Genomic DNA, 27,117 nt, shown 5'->3' with positions numbered 1-27,117 from the left:
CCTTTTAGAAGTAGCTGTGACAGAAAACTTAGGTTTGTTACAGAAATAATAGCAATGTCCATCTGTGGTAGAATGATCTTGGTCATGTCAGAACTGTCCTTTTGTCAGAATAGAGTATAATACATTGTGGAGATGACCAGGAAGTTTTGGTGACCTTTTGGGCAACCTAGGAATCGTTGGGATCACATACTTCGGTGGGAGCTGCATCCTGACTTTCCTTATGGACTTCTGCAGACGGGGGTGACAGCAGTGAAGAGGAGAAAGAGGAGCTCCATGGAGCTCCTGTAGAAGGAGAACTCGGGACTCAGCTCCAACGGGAGGACGTGGCTGCTCAGAGTGGCCGGGATGAAGTAAGTGAGGAATTGATACCTGAAGAAAGCTCTGAAGATGAAGAAGCCAGCAAAGTCACGAAAGATGAGGAGCCGGTTGGTGAGACGAAGGGTGAGGAAGAGGAGGAGGACACCTTCGATTATCCTGACACCACCATTGACCTGTCCCACCTGCAGTCCCAGAGGTAACTGTGGACAGAGTGGAGTTCCTTTATAGACTGGAAATGATGTTGAGGGAGCCCATAAAACAGTGTCCCTAAGATGACTTCACCATGTTATGTCACGCGGGGTTATGCAGGTCCTTTCATCCTCCTCTGTGTTTTGACTTCGTCAGCGTTTGATTGGTCTCCTGCTAGAAGGCCCAGGACCACAGGAAAAAAGTACATAAAGTAGCCAAAGTAGGTCAGACTAGAAACAAGCAGGCTCTGGATGTGCTCAGTGGTAGTGTTTGCTTTGCGTGCTTAGAAACCTGGGATTAAACCAGCATTGCAAAAGCAAATTATGACATTTTCAGGAAAATTAATGGATCTGGAAAATAAAATACTAAGCAAAGTGATCCAAACTCAGAAAGACAAAAGCCACATTCTCTCCTATATGCGGATCTTTGTCTCTATGTCTATAGAAATGGGTATGGAGTATAGCCTAAAACTAGAAAGGAGGCCAGGAGAGGGTCAAAATAAATGATGAAGAAGCATGGAATCCCGGGGGCGGTGCAGAAGGACCCAGAACGTGACAGAGGAAGAGAGACTGCAGTGAGGTGTTACCAGAGGAGCCAGGAGATGGTGGGAGCGAAGACTCTACTAAAACGTTGATTGGAAAATACTGCAGCGATGGCAGGGCCAGGAGATGACTCAGAAGAAAGTATTGCTTTTGTAGGGTACCTGAGCTTGGTTCCCAGCACCCCTGCTGGACCATTCACAACTGCCTGTTACTCCAGCTCCAGGGAATCCAGGGCTGTCTTCTGGTTACCTCCACTCATTTATTTGCACATACAGACACATAGACGTAATTAAACATAAATCTTAAGCTGAGTGTAGTGGCACATACCTTTAGTCTCAGCAGAGGTGGTAGTCTGCTCTACAGAGTGAGTTCCAGAACAGTCAGTGCTACACAGAGAAACCTTGTCTCACAAATCAGTCAATCTTTTGTTTGTTTGTTTTTGTTTTCAAGACAGAGTTTCTCTGTGTGGCCCTGGCTGTCCTGGATCTCGCTCTCTAGACAAGGCTGGCTTCGAACTGGCCTCGAACTCACAGAGATCCACCTGCCTCTGCCTCCCAAGTGCTGAGATTAAAGGCAGGCACCACCACAGAAGATAATTTTTTATTGTTGGTTTGTTTTTTGTTTAAAGCATTATTAGTAGAAGTCAGACAGATCAAAATGAAGTCTTTAGGGTGTGTCTTTTTTTTTTTTTTTTTTTTTTAGTTTTGTGTCCTTGAGTAAGCTACTTTAAGTACTGATTTCTATCTTAGAAAATGGAGTATCCCTTTCACAGGGTTTCGGTGGAGATTTGTGCACGGCATCTAGCAGCACCTAGCACAGAGTGAGATATCAGCTGTACAAGTGGGTGTAATGCTGCGTACCTGAGATTGGAAGAGCAAAAGTTCAAGGTCATCCCCAGCTACATAGAGAGTTCAAGGACAGTTTGTCTCTAAAAGATTTAATACATGTTACATGAAGAATGTATATAAAAGCATGGGAAGATGATTTGGTTGTGTTTTGTCAAATTTGAAGGTTTGTGGGATTTTAAGTAAGAAGATGGGAATTTTAGGACTTAACTGAATGGCTTTCATAGGCTAGTAAATTCTTTTGTTTTCATAGGCCTCTGCAGAAACTGGCTTCAAAGGAAGAACCTTCTAATTCAGTAAGCTATTTTTGAAGTTACGTTTAAAAAAAAAAATTGTGTTTCTCTGAATAATTTTCTCTTAAAATTCTCCTTTTGAAAAAAATAATAGTAATGGTCTCATGATTCCTTGTTTTTGTTTTAATAGAATGACAGTAAGTCACAGAGCCGAAGACATTTGTCAGCCAAGGAAAGAAGGTAAAAGTACTTTATGACTGAGTCCCGTGATGAGATGACTGAAAGGGTGAAAACGTGTGCTGTATGAGCGTGGTAACCTAATTGATCCCCAGATCTCATTGTAGGAGAGAACTGACTCCTGAAGGTTGTCCTCTGATCTCCACATGTATGCCATAGCATGTGTGTGCCTGCATTCACACATCATCTACACAGAAAATAACCAATAAATTTAAACTTTAAAATAACTTAGCTAACACATATTTGACTATTTTGAAGACTCCTTAATCACTAAAATTCTTTTTTGTTGCTGTTTTGTTTTTCAAAACAGGGTTTTTTTGTGTAGCCGTGACTGTCCTGAACTTGCTTCTATAGACCAGGCTGGCCTAGATCTCAGAGATGCACCTGCCTCTGCCTCCCTAGTACTGGGATGAAAGGCGTGTGCCACCACCATTGGGGACTAGAGAGATGGCTCAGAGGTTAAGAGCACTGGCTGCTCTTCCAGAGGTCCTGAGTTTGATTCCCAGCAACCACATGGTGGCTCACCACCATCTGTAGTGGTCTGATGCCCTCTTCTGGCATAAAGACCTACATGCAGGTAGAGCACTCATAAAATAAATACATAAATCTTAACAGAAGAAAAAAAAGGGCATGTACTACCACTGCCTGGCTATCAGCAAGATTCTTTTTGTCCAACTCTAATGTGTTTTTTTTGTATTTAAGACTCATCTGTGATAGGTGAGATAAATAAGTAGTAAAACAGATCTTTTATTATGTAACCATGTACAGCGATTATAGAACATTACAGATATAAGTTTTTAAAAATTTATTTATAGTAGTTGTACAGGTTAATGAGTTTCACTGTGATATTTCCATACATTTCTATACCATGCTTTGATTTTTTAAATTATTTATCTTTTAAATTTTAAGTACATTGGTGTTTTGTCTGCATGTATGTCTGTGTGAGGGTATTCTGTTCTCTGGAACTGGAGTTACAGACAGTTGGGAGTGCCATGTGGGTGCTGGGAATTGAACCCTGGGTCCTCTGGAAGAGCAGTCGGTCATACTCTTAACCACTAAGCTATCTCTCTAGGCCCCATGCTTTGATCTTATCTCCCTCTTCTCTCTTGCCCTTCCCTTTTTCCCCCCTCTTTAATTCTAGGATATTAATAAGATTAAATAGAAATTCTTAAAATTAACTAGGAAAATTTTGAATAACACAAAAGCCTAGAGATGGGTTAGGTAAGTAAAGTATTTGTCAGGTATGCATAAGGACCTGTGTTCCAATTCTTAGTCCTCTTGTAGAAAGCTGAGCACATCAGTGAGCACATGTTGTCTCAGTAATAGGAGGGGAAAACAGGAGGTTTCTTGGGTCTTGCTGGCTGGCCAGCTTAGTCATAAACCAAAAAGATAGAGAAACTCCCAGTTCAGTGGGAGATCCTGCCTCAAGGGGATAAGGCAGAGTTTGATGGAGCAGAACACTTACCGTCCTCTGAACTCTCCATGCACAGACACACAAATATACCTAGCTGGGCGGCGGTGGGCATGCCTTTAATCCCAGAACTAGTGAGGCAGAGGCAGGCGGATCTTTGTGAATTCGAGGCTAGCCTGGTCTACAGAGCAAGATCCAGGAAAGGCACAAAGCTACACAGACAAATCCTGTCTCGAAAAACCAAAACAAAAACAAGAAATATACCTTAGATATTTTAGCATTGAGGTACTTGAAGGTAAAGAGAGACTCCAAGGAGAACTACCACTAAAACAAGGACAGAGAGGTTTGGAAGTAAAATGTATATGTGATACTTTGGAAAAATGATAAATAGACTTGAGGGGAAAGAAAAAGTTTGTGTATATGTTATAAAGTCATAGATGGTTAGATTAGAAGGTAAATTTAGATTAAAAATAAGAGGAGTTGGAAATTTATTTTACAAGTGATATTAGGGGAAATTTGGAAATTTTTCAGTGGGACTATGACTTAGGTAAGGAAACAGAAAGTTTTAAGGAATACAGAGGAAGTCTAAGAGCAGTGAGGACCTGGACTAAGATAATAGCATTGGGAATAGAAAGATGCCAAAGCAACAGAATGTACCCTTCTTCCTTAATGTGTTTATGTTTGGATACACTTATTTATTCCACCAGCCAGTCAACAAATGTATCAAATATCCAAGATCTGGCAAAGCCATGCTGATAGAATACTAGAAGTCCCGGTGTCTGCCTATCAGGGTTGTTAGTTGAATAAATGAATGTGTAGTTGAGGAGGGATAAGCAGAAGTTATGAGAGTAAGAGCTAGACATGTTATATGTAATTTTACTATGTTAAAGTTAAAACCTTCTGTTTTGAAAAAGAAGAAAAGGGGAAGTGCTGTGGATATCTCTATATGTAAATAAACTCTGATTGGCCAATAGCCAGACAGGAAGTATAGGTGAGACTAACAGGAGAATTGAGGAAACAGGAAGGGAAGGGAGAGACCGCCTGGAGCCGCCGCCAGGACAAGAAAGATGTAAAGTGCTGGTAAGCCACAAGCCACGTGGCAAAGTAAAGATGAATAGAAATGGGCTAAATATAAGAGTAATAATATAACAACATTTTTAGGGCACATTGGACATTCTTAAAATTGGATATTTCTGCTTGGTTTCTATTTAGAGAAATGAAAAAGAAAAAGCTTCCAAGTGACTTGGGGGATTTAGAAATGATGGACGGGAAGGACAGAGAAAAGGAAAATGCTGTGCACACTGAAGCTTACCAGCACAGCAGCAGAAGTGCTGCAGCTGGGCAGCCGATGAAGAGAGGACAGAAGGTAAGAAGCGCGCCTCTGAAGGGTCTGACAGTTGAGGGTGGCTCACAGGTGCGGACCCCGGTCCAAGTCCAGCACTTGCGTGGCCAGTTCCAGGAGCTCCAACCCCCTTTGCTGGTCTCTGGGGCACCAAGCATGCAAGTGGTGCACAGATACACATGCAGGCAGAACGCCCATATACATACAATAACTTCTAAGTTGTTTTAATTCTGAGACTGAAAGCTGGAAAGGTAAGACTGGACCTGATGCAGGTGTCCCGGGAAAGAGCTCCTCCTGACACATACCAACTTCCTGACGTTAAACGTAGCTGAGAAGTCATGAGTGCCAGCACGGAGGCTGACACGGTAGAGAACACTTCCTTCATTGTTGCTGCACTGGGATTGGAAAGTTGGACAAGGCAGTAATTGTGATGTAGATGTCATGTTCTCACTGTGCCAGGACCATCCCAGAGGGCATCATTTGCTTCAGACAGTGGGAAGCAGGAAACAGGAGACCCATGTTCTGACAAGAGGGCTGCCAGTGTGTGTCACTAACAACCTAAGTCACCTGTGGAGTCACTTAGAGGAGCCTGCTCAGTTCTGGCCCTCCACCTACTCAGGGATCCACTGGACCTCTTGCACCATTCTTGCAGAGGAGCCCAAGAAGGAAGGCTCGTGGACAGTGGGAGAGGGGACTTGTACTGCAAATAAGTTGTGGTGATTTACCCTTACTTGTATATCTGTCTGCTGTCTCATATGGCAGATTCCATAAGGGATGAGGGCTATGGTATACTCATCTTCCTGTCCTCCATATTGATTGTTCTTTACAATGGTTGGTGCCTTGTTCAAAAGCTATTTGATAGAATGAAGGAGGCATTTAAAAAAATAATGGTTTATTGCTTTTTTTCCCCCCAAATCTTTTGATTTCAGAGTAAAATGAAAAAAATGAAGGAAAAATACAAAGACCAGGATGAAGAAGATCGTGAACTTATTATGAAATTGCTAGCAGTGAGTAATATCTTAAATCATTTCTCTTGGTTTTCATTGGGCATCTAGGCTTAACATTCAAAACCTTAACAATATTTGGGCCAGTGAGGTGGCTCAGTGGGTAAAGGCACTTGTCACCAAGCTTGGCAGCCTGAATTTAGCTCCTAGAACTCACATGTTCAAAGGCAAAAACTAACTCCTCCATATTGTCCTCTGAACTCCACATGTATAATATGACATGGACACCCCTACACTCATAAACATACACAAAAATGTAAGGAAAAAGAAAAAATTGATTCAAAACATTAAAGTAAAATGATTTAAAAACCTTAGTAATAATTACATGGATTTTCCCCTTATGAATTGAAAGTCTGCAGGTTCAAACAAAGAAGAAAAGGGGAAGAAAGGAAAGAAAGGAAAAACGAAAGATGAACCTGTGAAGAAACAGCCACAGAAACCCACAGGTAGACCTCAGCGGGCTTTAGATGTTGTTCAGAAAGAACCTCCATCCCTTCAAGTTGTAACTCATGACTTACAAGACTTAGCTGTAGATGATCCTCAGGATGACAAGGTAAGTGTTCCCAAGTGGGGTGACTACAACCTGGGGTGACAAGGTTACAGTCTTCATCTTAGAAGCAAAGCCTCAGAGGCTAAAATTAGTTTCATAAAAATGTGCAGCCAATAAATTGATTAGAAACCTTTGGAAAATTAGTCTGGAGCTAGGAAGATGGCATTTTATAAAATGCTTGCCACGGGGCCTTAGTTGTAGCCTCAGAACTAGGTGTAATTTATGTGCTTAGGATCCCCACACTCGGGAGGCTGTTGGCCAGGGAGCAGAGACCACTAAGCAGGCTCCAGGCCAGTGAAAGATCTTATCTTACAGTAGATGGTGTTCCTGATGACATCCAAGATTGCCCTCTGACCTCCCCAGAGGACACAAGTGTCCATGCACATAGCACACACAAAATAACAGTTTTATGGGAGAGGTTTCACAGGATTCCAGTGGAACTCAGTGAAAATAAGAGGACGTATTGGGCTTATCTTGAGAAGAAAATAAGCTTCTACTTTCAGGCTTTTCTATAGGATTATAAGCTTTATCATATTATGTAATATTAAAAATAACTATATTATCAGGGGTTAGGTCTCAGTCATAGAAGCAGGAAGAACATTTTTTCCAGCTAAGGTAGTTACTTAATTGCTTTATCAAATAAATCATTTAAAAGCCACAGTTAAGTATATCTTTGTGCATAGATAACATTCTTGAAATGGTGAGCTTTTAAAAATATATCTGTATAAAGTACAGGCTGAGGGTTGTCACGTGTGATGATCACTGTAATCTGGACTCCGTCAGCTGTTTAACTGTTTTTAGTTAACGTGAATTACACCTTCACTAGTGAGACGTTTATAGGGATTTCTTGTCAGTAGTCTTTTTCCTCTACTGGACAGTGTTGTTATTGGTTCTAAATTTCATTTTGGTTTGCAAGTTTTTATACTATTACCATATCTGTAGTTTTAGCTATAAACTTGAGGCTCAAAAATATCCATGCCAGATATGGTGACATATAGCTAGAATTCCAGCACTTCAAAAGCCAGAGCAGAAGGAAGGAGCGCAAGTATGAGGCCAGCTTAAGATGAGTAGCAAGTCATGCAAAGGGAGAGATCCCTAAGAGGATCATGAATCTTCTTTCATGGTGTGGATCATGGTCTAAATGCCAGTGTGGTAATATTAACAAGTGGAGCGTTAGGGGCCTGGCAGTAGTGGTGCACACCTTTAATCCCAGCACTCAGGAGGCAAAGGAAGGTGCATCTCTGTGAGTTTGAGGCCAGCCTGGTCTTCAGAGTGAGTTCCAGGACAGCCAGTGCCACACAGAGGAACTCTGTCTCAAAAACAAACAAACAAACAAACAACAAAATAAATAAAGTCTCATGCAGCACAGACAGAGTGGTCCTAAACTTGCTGTTGCTGAGAAAGCTCCTCATGCCTGGACCTTTTAGGGGCTGGGGTTACAAGTGTGTGCTACCATACTCTACTAAGGTACCATTTTGAGGCAAGTCTTCACAAAACCTGCTGTCCTGATCTTGAACTTTTAGCCTGCAGAACTGTTAGGTGTAAATTTATTATTTAAAAAGTTGTGCACTCTGAAGTCTCTTGTTACAGCAGCCTAAACATACTGAGACTAGTTTCTCTCCAAATAGGTATTGTCCACATAACTTAAATACACAAAATTAAACTTACTTCAATATTGTTGGCAAACGTTTTTTTGAAGTTCTTTTTGTAAGATTATTTTCTGTACAAATATTGAACTTAGTTCTTACTTCAGGTTGTCTCTACAACTTAACACAACTTCAGCATATACTTTAAGTAAAAGATTTTGTCACACTGATTAAAAAAAAAACGTATTTTTCTTTCAATGGCAATGCTTTCTAAAGTATTAAATATGTACACACTGATTCACTTTAGAGTCTTAGGGGACCTAAGTTGTATTCTACAATTTCCTATTTTATGAGTTACACAACAGCCTTATTATATCAATTTCTTTCTGCTTTTGGCTTATTGGTACAAAATTTCATATCTGACTTTAATCTTTATGTTTGGAACTAGGAAGAACATGATCTGGATCAGCAAGGAAATGAGGTATGATGTGAGTGGGGGTTTCTGTCTATCTGACTGTAATCTCTGCCAGAATGGCTGATAGTATTCAAAACTGAAAAGTAACTGTGCAGATCTCAAGCTGTTCTTGTATTTGTTGTTTGACATACATTCTGAGAATGTAGCCCTGGCTGGCCTGGAACTTGCTTGGTGTTGAAATATCTTGAACTCGAGATATGCCTGCCTCTGCCTCCTCGGAGCTGGGATTAAAGGTGTGCACTACTAGCCGGGCGGTGGTGGCGCACGCCTTTAATCCCAGCACTCAGGAGGCAGAGCCAGGTGGATCTCTGTGAGTTCGAGGCCAGCCTGGGCTACCAAGTGAGTTCCAGGAAAGGCGCAAAGCTACACAGAGAAACCCTGTCTCGAAAAACCAAAAAAAAAAAAAGGTGTGCACTACTGTACCTAGCCTGAAAATATTCTTTATCCCTCCCCTTCCTTTGTGCCTCAGTATTATTATTATTATTATTATTATTATTATTATTATTATTATTATTACTATTATTGGGATAATAATCACTTTTTAAAGTATTCTGTAAATTACTTTAAAAGTTCAGCACCAAGTGTTTTGCCCTTGTAGATAGTCTACAAATGAGAACTAGTTTAAGGAGTTCTGAAAGTTCTCCTTAAGAACAGAGGAGGCTCAGCAGTTAAGAACACTGGCTGCCCTTCCAGAGGAGCCAAGTTCAGTTCCCAGCCTCTACATGGGCCCACTCCAAACCAGCGGTAGCTTTAGCTTTTGAGGAGATTTGATGTCCTTTTCTGGTCTCCATGGGTGCACACAAGTACACACACATAATACACTCTCTCTCTGACACATAAACACACATACATTAAAAAGAGAGAGAGTAGCCTAGGCTTTCTCATCAACTTTAGCACCGCTAACATTTTGGGAAGTATGATCCTTTGTTGTCAGGCCTGTATAACATATTATAAATTGATTACCCTAGCCCATTAGATGCCAATCCTTTCATTCTGAAAACCAAAACTATGTCTAGATATTGGTGAGTCTCCTGTAGCAGGGGCAAAATCCCAGTCCAGAATCATTGGTCTAGCCTAAGTGTGGTAGCACACGCCTTTAATCCCAGTACTCGGGAGACAGAGGTGGGTAGATCTCTGTGAGTTTTATGTCAGCCTGGGCTACAATAATGAGTACTAGGATGGCCAGAGGCTGCCCAGCATGCGACTGTTTTGTCTCATGAGATAGCTCAGTCTGTAGAGTGGGTGCCATGCACACGAGGACCTGAATTCAATCCCTAGCACCCACATGAAGACCCAGGCAAGGCAGCATGCTCCAGTAACCTGGCACTGAGGAAGTGGAGACAAAAGGCTCTCTGGAACTTCCTGACCAACTAGGCTTGCCCAATTTGTGAGCTCTGAGCTCAGTAAAACTTAATTAAGTTGGAGATTAATAGAGGCTTCTACACAGGACAAAGAACAGTCACTGGTGTGGCCCACGTCGAAGTCCCGTTTCCTTGCAGTCCTTAGTGTGCATCTTTTGAATGCACAGTTGCTTCCCTCCCTGCTTAGTTGCAGTGTCCAACTTGTCTTCCTGCCTCTCTCTAAGTCATTAAATGGTGCTTTGACAACTGTCCCATTGTTGACTGTCGCAGGCCAAAGTTGTAAAGAATATATATTGAAACATTACTCTTCAGTTCTTGGGAACTATAAAGCAGAGTTTGGGCACTGCTGTCAATCGGTCAGAAAAGCTAAATCTGTATTATACATTTAGATGCTAATGTGTTGTATTTTAGATCTTGCCTTTGCCTTATGATGGTGTGATATGAGAGGGTCTGCACATTGAGCAGGGCTGCTATTCAACACCTCCCCCCCAGCACCTACTGTTCTTTTTCAGAGTTTGGCATGAGTTCCTTTTATAATTGTTTTTATTTTCCTCTTTAGGAAAATCTGTTTGATTCTTTGACAGGGCAGCCACATCCTGAAGACATACTAATGTTTGCTATTCCAATATGTGCCCCTTATACCACCATGACAAATTATAAGTAAGTCACCATTACTTCACTCATGATAGTTGCCACAATGCCTTTATGAGAAATCTCTTTACAATCTCCATGTAGTAACTCATACAATTTTTTTTTTCTTTTAAGATACAAAGTGAAACTTACTCCTGGAGTTCAGAAAAAGGGGAAAGGTAACTTAGGATTTTAGTTGTGATTATAAAATAGTTTAAGTGACTGAACCAGAAGTAATTCTTCAGCTCTCTATTTACAGCTGCTAAAACGGCCTTGAATAGTTTCATGCATTCCAAAGAAGCAACAGCAAGAGAAAAAGACTTATTCCGCAGTGTGAAGGTAAAGTTTCCCTTCAAAACTCTGGTGGTGTGACCAAGATCATTTCTATTGTCTGAATAAAGTACTGTCTCATTAGGAACCATAAATAAGTACAGTCAACTCAGCAAAGTTACAAATGTCTTTCTTCTGACAGTAGAGTATACATAATTATCCTAAATATGATTTACTACATGGGATATTAAGCACTTTTCTTTTTTTAGGACACAGATTTATCAAGAAACATTCCTGGCAAAGTGAAAGTCTCTGCACCTAATCTTCTTCATGTAAAAAGAAAATAGCCAAAATGAAATCCTGAAACACTGTGAAGAGCCAATTTTATAGCCTTGGGAGTTCAAGGATGCAGACATGTTAACAGGACTTCCACATTTACAAATTGCCTTGCTATATCACCAAAAGGACTTAAGAGTTTTTTTCAAGTTTTATATATATATGTATATATATATATATAAACTATTACAATAGTATTTCCTAAACTATTTGTGAAAAGTTCAGTGATACACATCTGTAATTGTTCTACATTTTATTGAAATTCTTGAGGTTTCATTTAATGATGTAAAGACCTGACGTGGCTCAGCTGCATTAACTACTGACCAGAGGTTTACTGTATTTAACATCTAATACACATATTACAACCAATCATGAGGGGTTTGTTTGGTTTTCTCGGGGCAATTAAACATTCAGGGTTTGTGTCTTGAAAATTTTATCAAGTTTTCCATCAAATGCAAAAAATAACACCTAGAGGAAAATGACAGTTGTTTCCGTGTGTTCATATACATCCCTTCCACCCTACTTTCTTCTGTGCAATGTTGTTCAGTTGTGTGCCAGCTTCTTTTCCATCCCTAGCAGCCATCAAGTAGTGTCCTAACCTATAACATCAGAAGTGCACTTTTTAGGGTTACCACTAAAGATTCCTGGCCCAGATTTCTCTCCCCTACCAGAACAGAGAATAAAGTCATTTGTTTTATCTCTGTTTCTTCATGAGGTACAAACTGCCACTTTAATTAACTGGACAGTAAACATGACCGCCTGTTCCAGGATCACACCAACACATTAAGGTTGAAGTACTAAATTAATTGTAGCTTGGGCTGTATAAGACTTTCACTTCCTCTGCCCCCACCATCAACACACCCAGGTGTGATAGCACGCTTTTAATCCTAGCACTTGAGAGCTGGGGGCTGGAGTATTAATGATTCAAGACCAGCCTTGGTTACATAAGTGAAAAACTAAAAATGTAGCATTTTTTATATTACATCCAAATTATCAAAAGATAAATGTAAAAAATATTATACCCATTCTTGGTATAAAAAGCCAATGCAGTAATTTTTTTTAAACTTTAACAATGGACAAGTACTGGTGTTAAATACATTTATTGTAAACTTTAGACACAAAAATAGGTTCTCTAGGCCATTCACATGCACATAAAACCCAGAAAGCTGCAAACTACAACAATGAATATAATTATACAATGGATGCCACTCTGTGACAAATACAGGGTTGTTTTCCATGCAAGCAGATCAGAATTATTATCTGTGAAGCCTTATGATCCAGAAGTGTTGTTACTACCGAACCTTTGATTAACACTGTGAAGGAGGTGTTTTGGAAGGCAGTTCCACGAGTTGGCTAGCATTTCTTTAAAGCAAATGACTGCTTCTAGGCTTAGCCTAAAAGTGGACAAGGAAAGAGAAAAATAATTTTACATTAACTTGAATGAAGATTCATTATTGCCTTTAAATAACCATCTACCTCTACCAAGTACCTGGTAAGAACTTACCGTACAAGAGATTTTGGTTGAACTGAAAATATAAGTACTTCATTACTGTGTGCCTGGAAAAAAGGAAGACCGTGTTCAAATGCAAGTGCTGAAAGGCTGGTGTGGTACACTCCTGTAAGCCCAGCTCTCGGAGGCAAAGACAGGTCTGAGCCCAGCTAGTGCAGGAGCTGCACCCAGAGCTGGTTAATAGATAATACAGCTCAGTGCTGAAGTGCTACTTAGCGTTCAGTCCTTGTGTTCAGAAAAAGAGAGTCTGGAGAGAGAGGATGGCTCAGCTGTCTGCTCTTCCAGAGGACCTGAGTTCAGCTGCCAGTACCAACATGGGGCTGTTCACAACCACCTGCAGCCCCAGCTCTAGGGGATGTGATACCCTCTTTTGGTCTCCATGAGAACTGCATGCATATGGCACGTAGACATACATGCAGGCAAAACAACCATCACACTTTACAGCCATGTGGTTGTGGTGCACACTTTTATTCCCAGCACTCAGGAGGCGGAAGCGGATGGATCGCTTGAGTTCAAGGCCAGTCTGGTCTACAGAGTGCTACACAGAGAAACCCTGTCTGGAAAAATCATAAATAAGCCCAGCAAGGTTCATCTGCTAAAGGCTCTTGTCACCTTGGATGACAACCTGAGTTGGATTCCCAGGACCCACGTCATGTTAGGGCAGCATTAACTACAAGTACTGTCCTCCTCCTCCCATCGCACACATGCACATGTGCTGCACACACAACATGATGTATCCCATGAATATGTGCAACAGCAGTGAAGTGTACTCACAGCTCTGTGGTGGACCAGCAGGTTGTTTGCACAGCCACCAAAGACAATGACTTCCCCTTCATCGCTTGCACAAGCTGTATGCCATAACCTGCACGTAAAACAAAAGTTTGAGCCGGGCAGTGCTGGCGCACACCTTTAATCCCAGCTCTTGGGAGGCAGAGACAGGTGGATCTCTGTGAGTTTAAGACCAGCCTGGTCTGCAGAGCGAGTTCTAGGATAGTCAGGGCTACACTTAAGAAACCTTGTCTCTTAGCCGGGCGGTGGTGGTGCACGCCTTTAATCCCAGCACTCGGGAGGCAGAGCCAGGCGGATCTCTGTGAGTTCAAGGCCAGCCTGGGCTACCAAGTGAGTTCCAGGAAAGGCGCAAAGCTACACAGAGAAACCCTGTCTCGAAAAAAAAAAAAAAGAAACCTTGTCTCTGAAAAACCAAAAAAAGCTTTAGTTCAATGTAACTCAAAAGTCCAAGCTGATTACTTTAACTACATTGTAGAGCTAGTGATAGAAAAACAGAGATTTCGCCAGGCGGTGGCGCATGCCTTTAATCCCAGCACTCAGGAGGCAGAGCCAGGTGGATCTCTGTGAGTTAGAGGCCAGCCTGGGCTACAGAGAGTTCCAGAACAGGCTCCAAAAGCTACACAGAGAAACCCTGTCTTGAAAAAAAACATACAAAAAAGGAGAGATTTCAAAGTAGTTCAGACCAAATATGGTAAGAAATCCAATCTCAAGGAAAAGAAGCTTTTCATAAGGCTGGCTTTGGTGTTGTACACCTTGAATCCCAGCACACTGGAAGTGGAGGTAGATCTCTAAATCTGAGGCCAATCTGATCTACATAATGAGTTCAGGCCAGCCAGGGACACATAATGAGGGATTTTAACCAAATAATCAAGGTCTTTGTTAGCAATGAAAGTCTTATGCATAGGGGCTAAGCAGTGGAAGGGTGAGCTGGCCTCAAACACAGTGTCTCAAAGACTGAAATTACTAAAGCTTTCCAAGCTGGGTAATTCTGTGGAATGGTCATTTCTGCCAAATGTCTTAGCAGAATGACTGACTATACTTGGGTTAGGGGAAAAGAATGGAGGCTGGCATATTTAAATTCACTTTAAATACCAATGCTAAGTATATAATTGCCTATAGCAATTCCTTTGGAGACTAGAAATATCCCATCAGTATTTATAAAGGAGTGTCTCGTGTCTCATGTAGCCCAGAGCCCCTGATCTCCTGACCCTCCTCCTGGCTTCACAGGGCTGGGATTACAGGTCCGTCCGTGTCTCCTCATACAGCACTTTTTTCCTGCTTTTAAAAACAGTTGTACTTAAATCTTTCTTGAATATTGCCACTACAAACTAGTGAACAATTCTTTGGTTTGATTTTTTTTCCCCATGTACATGCTTGAAAATTTTAAAGCATTACCAGTGTTCTTCATATAGATGGGGAGAAAGCAAGCTCTGGACACTCAGGTAATGTTGGTTGGTCTTCTTTTGGGAAGTATGACATCAAACCTTAATCAGCACCAGATTTTCCTAAGCATGTTGGATAAAATCTAGCCAAAACATCTTCAGTTCTTACCAGTTCTGTACACTCATGGGACTTACTAATTAATTGTAAGAAATTATACCTTTCGGGTAGTTCATACCTTGGCTTTTCAGTATAAGGATGATTAAACTGAATCCATTCATTTTTACTGATGCAGTAAGTCCAGGCATCACCTGATTAAACAAAGGAAAAAAGTATGTTCATCCTGTCAGTGTGTCACATAAAGGGCACAGCTTTAACAAGAAGCACATCAAGTCAATCCTAGTCCCTGTCCTCTGTGGTTACAGAAGTAAGGCTCCCACTTGTACAACCTTTCAGCAGGGATTTGAAGGGTTCCAAGTCATTTTTTTTAACCAAGCAGCATGGATTTAATATGTACAATTATAAGGTGTTACAGGGTCAACATGAAGTCACCCTGAAAGGGTACAGCTAGGACTGAATTTCAGTGAATAGTATATATAGTAGTATACTGCTACTGAGTGATTATGATACATGATGATAATATATATTGAAAGGACTCACTTAGTGGCTGTTTTTCAGTGGTAAATCCTCCAAAGAGAAAAAGATGATCGGAAGAGACTGGTGTCAATGAGTGCCAGGATCGGCCAACGGGGCATATGCCTTGTGGAATTCTAAAAATAACAGCTGAGTTAGAATATCTGTGGTTAGAGTCTGGGAGATAACTCAGTCAATCAAGTGCCTGAGAACCCGAGTTCTATCCGCAAAACTCACATATTATTTCAAAGGGGGGCAGGCTGGATGCATGCTTGCAATTCCATTGCTGGGGAGGTGAACCCCTAGAGTGTGCTGGCAAATCCCAAGCCAGCCAGAGACCATGTCTCAAAAGGAAAAACAGATTCACACTCAGAATCCCAGCACTTGGGAGGTTGAGGCAGAAGACTTCCACAAGTCTGAGGAAAGCCCAGGCTATGTACTAAGTTCATGCTAACCTGTACTGCAGTGTAAGACCCTGTCACAAGAACAACACCCCAAAATTAAAAAGGTGAACAGCACCGAGTACAGAAAGACTATTCTTAGTCTTCACATGCATATATCATCAACCTTATACACAAAAAGTCTATGTTTACAGCAAACACCACAGAAGAAGTGCTGAGGATTTCTTTAAAAATGTATATGGATTATTAGAAAAAGAAAACTTGAAAAAGGCTTCCTGAGGTCTCAGGAAGTGGCCTAACAGGGAAACTGCCATGAAAGCATGAGGACATTCAGATCCCAGCCCCTACATAAGTCACATGTTACTTAGTGCGGGTAGTGGCACTGAGTGGGCTTAGAAGGCCACAATAAGATCCTGTAAGCAAGCAGGCTGGCCAGCTATATTGGCGAGCTCTGGGTTTAGCTGAGAGACCCCTTCCTCAATGAATACAGTAGACAATGTCTGATGTCAGCTCTGGACCTACACATACCTGCACACACGACATGCACCCACACAAACACACATCATGTATGCACATCTTATATCTAGACACATGCTTTAGAAAAAGAAACCTCTCAGTATTAACCACATACTTATACTGAACTATGTTCTTTGAAGGCAGAATCAACTTTAGACTTTCTTTTCAGCAAACATGCTGTGAACCAGGCACATAGTTAGGGACACTGGAAATAAAAGTAAAATTCCTTCCTTAAGGACCCAGTAATCACGTTCATTACATACTCTAGAGAATGGGGAAGGGTCTGAAATGCATGGAAGGTAATACCTACAATTCACTCCACTCCCATGTGTCCAGGTTAAGACAGTGGAGATCATTCATTCTAGCATCCTAAAAAAAAAAGAGTAAGTGAGCAGTTAGCATCTGAAGGATCCAAAAGCAAGTCACTCAAAATGGTTTCTGTACTCACTCGGTATCTGCCGCCAAACACAAAGCCCTTGTTTCCAACAGTGGCACAGGCGTGGGCAGCACGGGGGGAAGGTGCTTTACCCTGTTCAAAAGGTAGAAAAACAGCTTCATAAATATGTGAACTCTATAAACAGAGGGAAATATCAGTCTTTTCTGAATATCAGACAACAAGAATATGCCAGATACTCAGGCATTTAAAGGCCAAAGTACAGATTTATTGACAGCAACAGTATTAAAAGCTAATACTAAAACTGAACATTTTAATATTTCTGAGACTTACTGAATGAACTAGTTAGGAGGTCATATAGTTGCTTAAAAAAAGACTGGCACACTGTACAGTGTCTTTGAAAGGAAAGAAATCTGATCTGTAGTAACTTTCAACTTAAAGCTCGATTAGTTCCTGGCAGATGAAGGTAAAACACAGGTTCTATCTGCTGAACTTTGGAGGTTTGTACTCCTTGGAGAGCAATAAACAACCAGGATGGACTGTCAGTTTCAGACCCTCCCAACTCGGGTGTACCCTCTTCTCTAAGTACACTTCATTCTTCGAGAACTCACGGTGGTGATGGGCTGGCTCCAGGCAAATGTTTCAGTATCTAATATATGTACATGATCATTCCATCCTCTTGGATGACTTGAATTCTGCAGAAAAAAAGAATCTGTGTTACTTTACAAATACTGTTTATTAAATTACACAACCCTTGCTTGTCCAGTTTATTAACAAGTAAAATGAATGAAACTACTGGTGAATGTAAGTGATTTCTGGGTTGGTAAGACTACTCGGCTGGTAAAGTGCCTGATGCCCTAGGGTGAATCCCCAGATCCCACATGGTGGAAGGAGAGAACCAATTCTCCCAAGCTGTCCTCTGACTTCAAAACAGTGTCACTTGCACTACGGCATGCACTCACACACAATAAATTAAATTTTCAAACTGTAATAAAAATTTCAGAAAGTAAATAAAAACAAAATAGAATATATTTTTAACATACTAAGTAGGCCATGTGCAATATGAAACTTCACTTACCCAAAAAGATGTTTCATCAAATTCAAAAGTTCCCAATACTTTATCTTCAGGTAAATATCCATACCCTCCAAAAAATATTAACCTGTTTGATATAAAACCAAACATAAAAGATTTAAGTTATCTGTAAGCTAAGTCAGAGGATATTTTCAATCTTGATATATGGAATGAGTTGAGTACAACTGAGTATATGGAAATACTATTCAAAGAATACTGCTTAACATGACAACTAGCTGCTAGTTAAATGAGCTTGTGTATTCATTTACTATGTGACGTGCTCCATGCTTATTTAGAATGCTGACGGGTACTTACAGGGTAACTAAATTCTGCACAAAAGGCCAACCCTACAGAGCTGCTAACGTACTTGTTTTTATAGACCCAGACACCAAGTTTGTCCTTGGATGATGGAGGAATTCCTTGGCAATCAATTCTTTCCCACTGTAACACTCTGTCTGCAGATCTTGAATCCAGCATGTAGAACTGTCAGAAGCAATGATTTCAGTTAGTTTGGGTTCTGGAGAAAACTCAGTACTGGCATTTGTTTTTAACTGTATTCTGTGATGAAGGTGCCATCTAATTCGGTGCTGAGTCGGACTGCGGACTGGCTGCCACACTGGTCTGGGTCAAGATTATGATTTACAACAGAATGTAAACTTTTTGGGTTTTTTAAAGTTTTATTTATTTATATTTTATGTATGAGCACTCTGCATGCATACCTGCAGGCCAGAAGAGGGCATCAGATCCCACTATAGATGGTTGTGAGCCACCATGTGGTTGCTGGGAATTAAATTCAGGACCTCTGGAAGAGCAGCCAGTGCTCTTGACCTCTGAGCCATCTCTCCAGCCCCCAGAATATAAATTTCTTAAATGAAAAACACTTTAAAAATGTTCAGCTGCTTTTGTTTTCATTAGCTACACTTCTATGACAAAAGAATTGGCTATGTGGTCCTTTGTGTCTTGGCACAAGCTCTGTATGTTGCCCTAACTTTGGACAAGCAGCTTGAATTTTGCTGATTTGTTTGTTCATTTACAGCAAGACCATGTTACCAAAAAAACAAAAAAAACTAGGCTCTTCAAATTCAACTAACATGTCTTCCTGCCTAATTAATGATAAAAGCTAAAAGATCAATCAATACTTAAAAGGTTAAATACTCAAGAGTTGGCTAGATGACTGAGTGGTTAGAGCACTGACTGCTCTTCCAGAGAACCTGGGTTTGATTCCCAGCACCCACATGGCAGCTCACAACTGTTCCAGGGGATCTAATACCCTCTTCTGGCCTCCATGGGCACCAGACACACATGTGGTGCAAAGACATACACACAGGCAAGATACTCACACATAAAAATAAATCTTTAAAAAATAAACTTTAAATACTGGTCTAAGGACTTGAATCGAGGTATAGAACACACACACCTCACCTTTCTGAGACACCTAAGTTTCCTTCTGGTCAAATGTAAAACCCTGAACTATAGCAGTGTTAGTAACTATTAATCATTCTGTTCCCCAACTCCTGGAAACCAGCTTCACTCCTTCCTAAGCCTTTTTGGGTAGAATCCACATATTTTCCTGCCATAGCTGCATTTGTTTATATAAGGAAAGAAGGGATGGTCTGGAGCTTAAGTGACACCATGGTGCTCCTCCCAGCACCCAAATCACAAAGCCACCTGACATTTCTACCAACAGAACGGACCTGCAAGTCTCCACTCTGACTTCTGACTGCTCAACTGAAGCACCGTCTACTGAGTAAGCACTTGTTCCACACCCATCCTACAGTCCCAACAGAGCTGCTACTGTGCACCAGGCTCCATCTCACCACAGAAGGCCTAGACTGCAGTCATTTAGTCATATTCCTTCAGGTGTCTCTTCCGGAACGTGAGCTCCTGAACTCGGGAACTACATTGTTCATCTCTACTGTTTCCAATGTCCAACTCTGTACTCTGCATAGAAAATGCTTACTAAGTCGCAAAATAAATGAGTTAATAGGAGTTTACCTATAAACTGTATGCCTTGCTGAAACTTCATCTGTCTTTTACTGTCCTGAAAAGAACAGCTGACATCTTTTTCCCTATTTGGAAAAAAATCAAAGCAGCATGTATCTTAGGGCAACATTAGAGGAGTATTACAATTACTTCTTTCTTTCTTTTTGGTTTTTCACAGGATTTCTCTGTGTGGCCCTAGCTGTTCTAGAACTCGATTTGTAGACCAGGCTGACCTCGAATTCACAGAGATCCACCTGTCTCTGCCTCCCCAGTGCTGGGATTAAAGGCATGTGCCACCTAGCTACTTTCTTTTTTTAGTATTTAATTTATTCCTGTGACTTTGAGTTCACCTTTACATTTACTATACATCCTTTGTCTGTAACCGTCTTTGAAAATGCTTTCTAGTTAACATTCACCTACCCCTCAGTCGGCAAGAGGACAGGCAATTGAGAGCACCAAGCAAAACCACCTAGGAAGTGACTATACACAGGCTGCTAACATTGTTTTACAAAGGCCTAGTACAGACTGGTAGAGAAAATCCTACAAAACACATTTATACCACACTCAAGTGCACACTTAACTAGAGTGCACAAGTATATGCCCAACTTTAGAAACCTGAGGTTGAAAATGAAGGAGAAAACCGCTACAAACCACACTCGTTAGAAAACACTAACCTTATTTGTATTACCCCTGGAATGGTGTCCTCCAAACAAGTACAGCACCCTGTCCACACACACAGCACAGCTCCCAGACATGGAAGGAGGAACGTCACCTTCAGTGTTGATTTTTTTCCTAAAAGGGGGAGAGTTAGATAAGTTTCCCAAAGGGTAAGAAACACAAGGCTTACTAACTTATATCCCATAATAAGAGAAAAGAAGGCTGACAATATCTAGGGTCTTCTAGCTTCAAGATACCCCAAGGTATCAGCTTCCCCGTTTTAAACCTGTCCCGACAGTGTCCCGACTGCCTAACAGGCAGAAGGAAAGGCTCTGAAAGCCTTTTCTCAGACTCTTGGCTTTTTATTTATACGGTCTTAACTGACTGGAAGGTCTCTGTTTTCCACTGATTTGTGTGTATGTCTGGGCACAGCTGTGTCACAGCATACTCTGCGGGTCTGCACATGGCAGGTACAGAAGATTTGCTCCCTCTACCACGTGGGCTTGATGGCAATCACCTTTACTTGCTGAGCCATCCCCATGGCCCCAGTCTGTTTCTAAGTAGGCCAAGAAACCAAAAGGAAAACGTCAGCATTACTAGTGCTGACAGATCAATCCAACAGATTTTTTTTTTTAAGTCACCTTTTAGTGACTTAAATAAACCCCTATGTAATACTGCCTGTTATGAAGTCCTGGCTGGCCCAGAACTCAGAAATCTGCCTGTTTTCTCCTCTCTTAAGAGCTAGAATTAAATGAATGTGCCACCATGCCCAGCTGTAGAGATTCACAAAGCTCAGGCCTTCTGATTACATCATCAGTTATTGTTACTTTATCTTTGCTTAGCTCGAAGTAGGCTTAAATTCTTAATCTTTTTTGTTGTTGTTTCGAGACAGGGTTTCTCTGTGTAGTTTTGGTGCCTGTCCTGGATCTCGCTCTGTAGACCAGGCTGGCCTCGAACTCACAGAGATCCTCCTGGCTCTGCCTCCCTAGTGCTGGGATTAAAGGCATGTGGCACTGCTGCCTGACCTATTTTTATTTTTAAATAGATCTTTTTTTTTTTCTTTTTCTCCAATTGAAAAGTCAAGCGGGGTGGCAGTGGCACATGCCTTTAATCCCAGCACTCGGGAGGCAGAGTCAGGCAAATCTCTTATGAGTTTGAGGCCAGCCTGGTCTACAAAGCAAGATCCAGGACATGCACCAAAACTACACAGGGAAACCCTACCTCAAAAAACAAACAAAGCCGGGCGGTGGTGGCGCACGCCTTTAATCCCAGCACTCGGGAGGCAGAGCCAGGCGGATCTCTGTGAGTTCGAGGCCAGCCTGGTCTCCAAAGCGAGTTCCAGGAAAGGCGCAAAGCTACACAGAGAAACCCTGTCTCGAAAAACAAAAAAAACAAACAAACAAAAAAAAACAAACAAAAAAAAAAAACCGAAGCACACACCCCCTCATGCGTTTTCAACTTCCTCTGCAACCTTATTTGAAGTTTGTAAGCCCCACCACCTGCCCTAAAATACAGTTACCATCTTCCAGTCTCCATGTTGTAGATCCAAAGTTCTTCTCTGGGGAGATAAAAGTCATATAATCCTCTCACTTGATTACTCTATGAAGAATAAGAAAGATTGCAAATATAAATAACTGCCATCTTATTTTTAACTTATTGCTAGTGTGTTGGGGCGTGTAGTGATGTGGTCATTGGACCATGTGCCACAGTGCTCATTTAGAGGTCAGAGGACAACTGTGTGAGTCAGTTCTCTCCTTCCACCTTTACGTGGGTTCTGGGGATCGAACTCAGGTCATCAGGCTTGTGCAGTGAGATTTTTACCCAGTGACCCATCTCCTTGCCCCAGTAACTGGTATTTTAAAGAGGCATCTTATGGGGTTTGTATCTATCTTTTCTGAGATACTATTTATGACAGTGATCATATAAAACTAAGTTTTGTATGCTTATTAAAAGCAGTCTTCCGCCGGGCAGTGGTGGTGCACGCCTTTAATCCCAGCACTCGGGAGGCAGAGCCAGGCGGATCTCTGTGAGTTCGAGGCCAGTCTGGGCTACCAAGTGAGCTCCAGGAAAGGTGCAAAGCTACACAGAGAAACCCTGTCTCGAAAAACCAAAAAAAAAAAAAAAAAAGCAGTCTTCCAAGACCCAGCTATGTACAGTAATGCTGAGTACAGACAGGCCTTCAGTCCAGCTTTTGATACAACACTTGCAAATAGTACAAGGGCCCCTGGGGGTCCCTAAGGCAGCGGTCCTCAGCCTTCCTAAGGCTGTGACCCTTTAATACAGTTCCTCATGGTGTGGGGACCCCCACCATAACATTATTCTTGTTGCCTCTTCATAACTGTAATTGTACTGCTGTTTTGAACTGTAAACATCTGACATGCAGAATGGTCTTAGATGAGCCCTGAGAGTCTTTGGACACCCAAGGGGGTGGAGACCCACCAGCTGAGAACTGCTACTGTAAGGTCTGCTGTATCCCAGCAGACCAGACCACACACCTGATTCCAGTGGCCTGACTGTGGACAACTTACATGCCCCACCCACATTAACATGGTGTTCTAGCCAAGCTTTCCTTTCACCCACTCAATCGGGGGAAAAACTACAAATACGCAAATATTGAGTCTTTCCTTGTTCCATTCTACTCTATGTCTCTAACAAAGACCACGTTTACTGTATGTCCTCAAATTTCCTTTTTAACCCTAACAGAAAACTTATTACAAGATTTCAAAACATAAATGATCTGCCTAGGGTTATTTAACAAGCAGTGGTGAAACCAGGAATCTTCCTTTGCAGTGAGGATTGCCTGATCGCATTCCTGGACCCTCCCTGGCAATAACAACTGCACTTCTCTGAAAAAGAGTCAGGGCCCCAAACCCTTGAATGTTATCATATAGTAACCGAGCAGCTACCCAAGGAACTCTTCTTTTCCTACCGGAGTGCTAAGAGAAGTAAAGGCCAACACTAGAAAGCAAACAGTGGGCTGGCCAGCCTGGCTTGGGGTGAGTGTGTTTGTGTGTGTGTGTGTGTGTGTGTGTGTGAGAGAGAGAGAGAGAGAGAGAGAGAGAGAGAGAGAGAGAGAGAGAGAGAGAGAGACACAACTGCTGACCACTAGGAAAGAAGCCAGTTTATTGCCTCTGATATATCACCAAGGCTTCCTGTGCCTATTCTGAGGGTTACAACCAAAGACATGTACAAGTTGCCAGGAGTGATGGCACACACCTTAAATCCCAGCACTGGAGGCAGAGGCAGATGGATTTCTGGGAGTCTGAGGCCAGTCTGGTCTACATAGCAACTTACAGCCAGCCAGAGCTAGAGACCTGTCTTTGTTTGTTTGGAGGACTGCAGGTCTGTATCACCTACTTCACTGACAGCGACTCTGCTCCCTCTCCTTAATTTCAAGGCATCGAGGACCTTATAAACCCACCACCAGAAAATTTCCACTTACAATTTCCCAACACACTGTGGAAGAGTCTCATTCCCATGTCAACACTTGGGTGACAGAAACAGAAGATCAAGAGTTCAAGGACAAACTCTATGACACCATGGCTCAACGCTCATTTTTTAACAACAGAATTATGAATAACGTAGTTTAGCCTGAAGTGTGATCGACCAAGAGGTCTACCTTCCTCAAAGAGAATTTACATTTTTGAAGAGATTAATTTTATGTGTGTAAGTTTTGCCTGCATGACTGACTGTGCACTCCCTGGGTGCAGTGCCAAAAAAGGCCAGAGGAGGGTGTCCGATCCCCGGGACTGGAGTTACAGACAGCTGGGAGCTGCTTCGTGGGTATTAAGACTCCAACCTAGAAATACGGCCAGTGCTCTCAACCATGCAGCCACCTTTCCTCCAGAATTTTCGTTTTAATAATGCTCCCTACTTCTGAAGTTCTCGACACCAACCTCTAAAAACCTAGTCCCTGGAAGCTGGAGACAACATGATACATTAATTCGGACGAGCAAAAGAACTACTGGTTCGACGTTATCAGGACAGTTACCTCAAAAGTGGCCAACTGTGATCAGGTCACCAGTACCATAAGCTAAACTGTTACTAAGTCCCTAAGTAAACGCGCCCAGCAGCATGGGTGCAGAGAACTGGATTTCAGGCCAATACCAAGGGCGAGGTCATTTTAACATTAAAACAATATTCATAGTTTTGTGGTTCAAATGGATCAAATGAGTGTGCACCAAACGAAATCCAGGAACCACAGCGACCGTGGAGTTCTAAAACCAGTACAACAGGACCGGTTAGCACCGTGTTAAATAGGAGACAACAGAGCAGTATATTCCCCACCTCGGGGCACAACACGCAGTGCAAATGTCTCTACACAGATACCTGGTCACAAAGGCCAAAGAACTGCACTCCAATTACATACGTTGCTGGGGATTCATTCGTTACTGGTGGAATTTTTTTTTCCTTTAATTTTCGTAGTAGGGCCTTCTGAGGAGCAAGCCTTTCTCAGCTGAAACTAAGAAAAACGGCCCTGCGTTCATACAGTAGGTTGGTGGACATCAGCACAGGGGTTGTTACAGCTTCGGGAAGGTGGTTCACACAGTGGGCCAACCATATAACATCTGTCGGCTAACTGGCCCCGGCTCGGGATGCTAAAAAGCCTTCGCGGGTGAACGGGGCCAAAGGTACGAGTGACTCTCGCACGCCCTCGCCTCCACCCTTTTCCATAACTTGGGCCATAGTCACCCGCTACTCAGCCCACATAACAGAGCCTGGCTCTGATCGCTCCAAAGACAACAAGGCGGGGGAGGAGGGGCAGGCGGACTCCTAAGTCCCAGAGAGCGGTGACAACAGTCCGGGAGCCTGGAGTCCACCAAGGCAGGGGAGGAGGATGCTCTCCGGAACGACCGACCCGGAGCCGCAGCGATCGCCCACCGCTGGCGGAGCCCGCCCCGCCCCCGCTGACCTTGTAGCCGCCCCAGACGAACATGTGGCGCCCATCGCTGACGGCGACGTGGCCGCTGCGCTCGGCCGGGCAGGCCAGCTCCATGGCCTCGTAGCTCTCGAAGGCCGGGCCTGGCAGGTCGTCCGCTCGAGCATCCTCGTGGCCATCAGCCATCTTGAGGCCGCAGGGCCGTGCGCCGGGAGCGCTCCGGCCGCCCCGCGGGCGGGAGACAAAGGAAAGCGGAGCCGGGGACCGCGGCGCGCAGCCGGCGCTGGCGACCACCCGCCTCTCCCGCGCGGCGCCTCCACCTCTCCCGGCCGAGCGCTGAGCCGCGCCCGCGCGCGCGGGGGTGGGGGGGGGAGGAGGAGCAGCGGCTGCGGGCCTCGCGGGGGACCGCGGTGCCACCCGGACCGACCCCGGCTCTGAGCGGGAGAGCGGCCGACACGGCTCGCACTCGCAGCCCGCCCCGCCTCCGGCCGCTGGGGCCTTGTTTACGCCTTCGCCGGAAGTCGTCCGCCGCCGCGGCCCGCGCGCTCCGGAAGCGCCCCCCCCGCCCCCCGCCCCCCGCCCCCCGCCCCGCGTCGGTCCTCCGGTGGTCGGTTCCTCCCACCTCCCGGGGCTCCAGGACTAGACGGTTCCTAAGCCACAAACAGACAGACAGACCAACCACCCTTGGGGGAAGAAGGCGAATCCCAGCCTCACAGTTTGGGCTTCTTAAGGAGGCCAAATGAAAATGACGAATTCTTTAAACCCGATTCCTCGCCTATAAAATGAGGCTGGGTTGGGAAACACTTCGGGTTCCTCATCTAAATGGTGTCTGTCAAGGGCTGCTCATCTTTTTTCTTTCCTCTCTTCATTTTGGGACTGTCACGAAGAGCAATATACACTGGAAAAACAACAACAACAACAAAAAAGCTTTTCTCTGTGACACTCCCCCAGCTGCTGCAGATGTGCTTGCTGAAACTCAGAATTGAGGGCCTGGAGTGGTTCCCGAAGGATGCTTATTCCAGCACTTGGGAAACGGAGGCAGGAAGGGCCAGAGATCATTCTCGGAAAATTTGAGGACAGTCTGAGCTACATGAGAACCTATCTGAAACAAAACACCAGCAGCACTCCGATCTACGTGTTGGATTGGCCCTCACTTGAGTGACCGTCGTTTTATTTCATTCAAATCGACTGTCGTATATAAAGCTCATTTATTATGTACAGAATGCCCTTATAAATGTCCGTCTGTTTTTTGTTTGTTGTCTTGAGATCAACTGCTGCATCCCTGCCTTTATTTTAGAAGTTTGGGATTACCAGCATGTCCTATCATACCTGGCATAAATGTTCATTCTTCTTACAGGCTTACATCCTTACAACACAGTGAAACACTTTTTATTGTTTAACAACAGCCATTATTTCTACCCTCTCCAACAAAGACCCAGACCAGGTGTGTGAGACTTGTTCTGAAAATGTGGGGAGCTACACCTAGCTGGAGAACCCCCAAGGGTCTCCTGCTTTTGGGGCCTTTCAGAGATGGCCCTTCCGACAGAATATTTTTAGACTGTGAGAACAATAGA

General features: G+C 43.0%; 2 protein-coding genes across 2 annotated transcripts in view; one reads left to right on the top strand and one right to left on the bottom strand.

The window, feature by feature from the left end:
- The window catches only part of Nemf (nuclear export mediator factor), a 57,305-nt gene extending 45,606 nt beyond the window's left edge, over nt 1-11,699 (top strand). Inside the window, exons 23-33 of the mRNA XM_059279758.1 lie at nt 235-514; nt 2,148-2,190; nt 2,318-2,367; nt 4,988-5,141; nt 6,047-6,124; nt 6,474-6,674; nt 8,706-8,738; nt 10,653-10,753; nt 10,859-10,902; nt 10,983-11,062; nt 11,263-11,699. Of these exons, the coding sequence (XP_059135741.1) occupies nt 235-514; nt 2,148-2,190; nt 2,318-2,367; nt 4,988-5,141; nt 6,047-6,124; nt 6,474-6,674; nt 8,706-8,738; nt 10,653-10,753; nt 10,859-10,902; nt 10,983-11,062; nt 11,263-11,340 (1,142 nt within the window). The 3' untranslated portion in view covers nt 11,341-11,699. The remainder of the gene's footprint in view (nt 1-234; nt 515-2,147; nt 2,191-2,317; nt 2,368-4,987; nt 5,142-6,046; nt 6,125-6,473; nt 6,675-8,705; nt 8,739-10,652; nt 10,754-10,858; nt 10,903-10,982; nt 11,063-11,262) is intronic.
- Nucleotides 11,700-12,413: 714 nt separating this feature from the next.
- Nucleotides 12,414-25,856, bottom strand: Klhdc2 (kelch domain containing 2). Its single transcript, XM_059279759.1, has 13 exons — nt 25,577-25,856; nt 22,184-22,263; nt 20,682-20,799; nt 18,392-18,507; nt 18,031-18,112; nt 17,564-17,647; nt 17,007-17,087; nt 16,869-16,927; nt 15,669-15,778; nt 15,247-15,319; nt 13,614-13,701; nt 12,834-12,886; nt 12,414-12,723 (listed from the first exon to the last, which is right to left on the bottom strand). The coding sequence occupies exons 1-13, from the start codon at nt 25,727-25,729 to the stop codon at nt 12,600-12,602; spliced, it is 1,221 nt and encodes a 406-aa protein (XP_059135742.1). The 5' UTR covers nt 25,730-25,856; the 3' UTR covers nt 12,414-12,599.
- Between the last annotated feature and the right edge of the window lie 1,261 nt (nt 25,857-27,117).

Source organism: Peromyscus eremicus, chromosome 14 (assembly GCF_949786415.1).
Source record: "Peromyscus eremicus chromosome 14, PerEre_H2_v1, whole genome shotgun sequence".
Taxonomy (NCBI): Eukaryota; Metazoa; Chordata; class Mammalia; order Rodentia; family Cricetidae; genus Peromyscus; species Peromyscus eremicus.
This window is presented reverse-complemented; position numbering and strand designations above follow the sequence as displayed.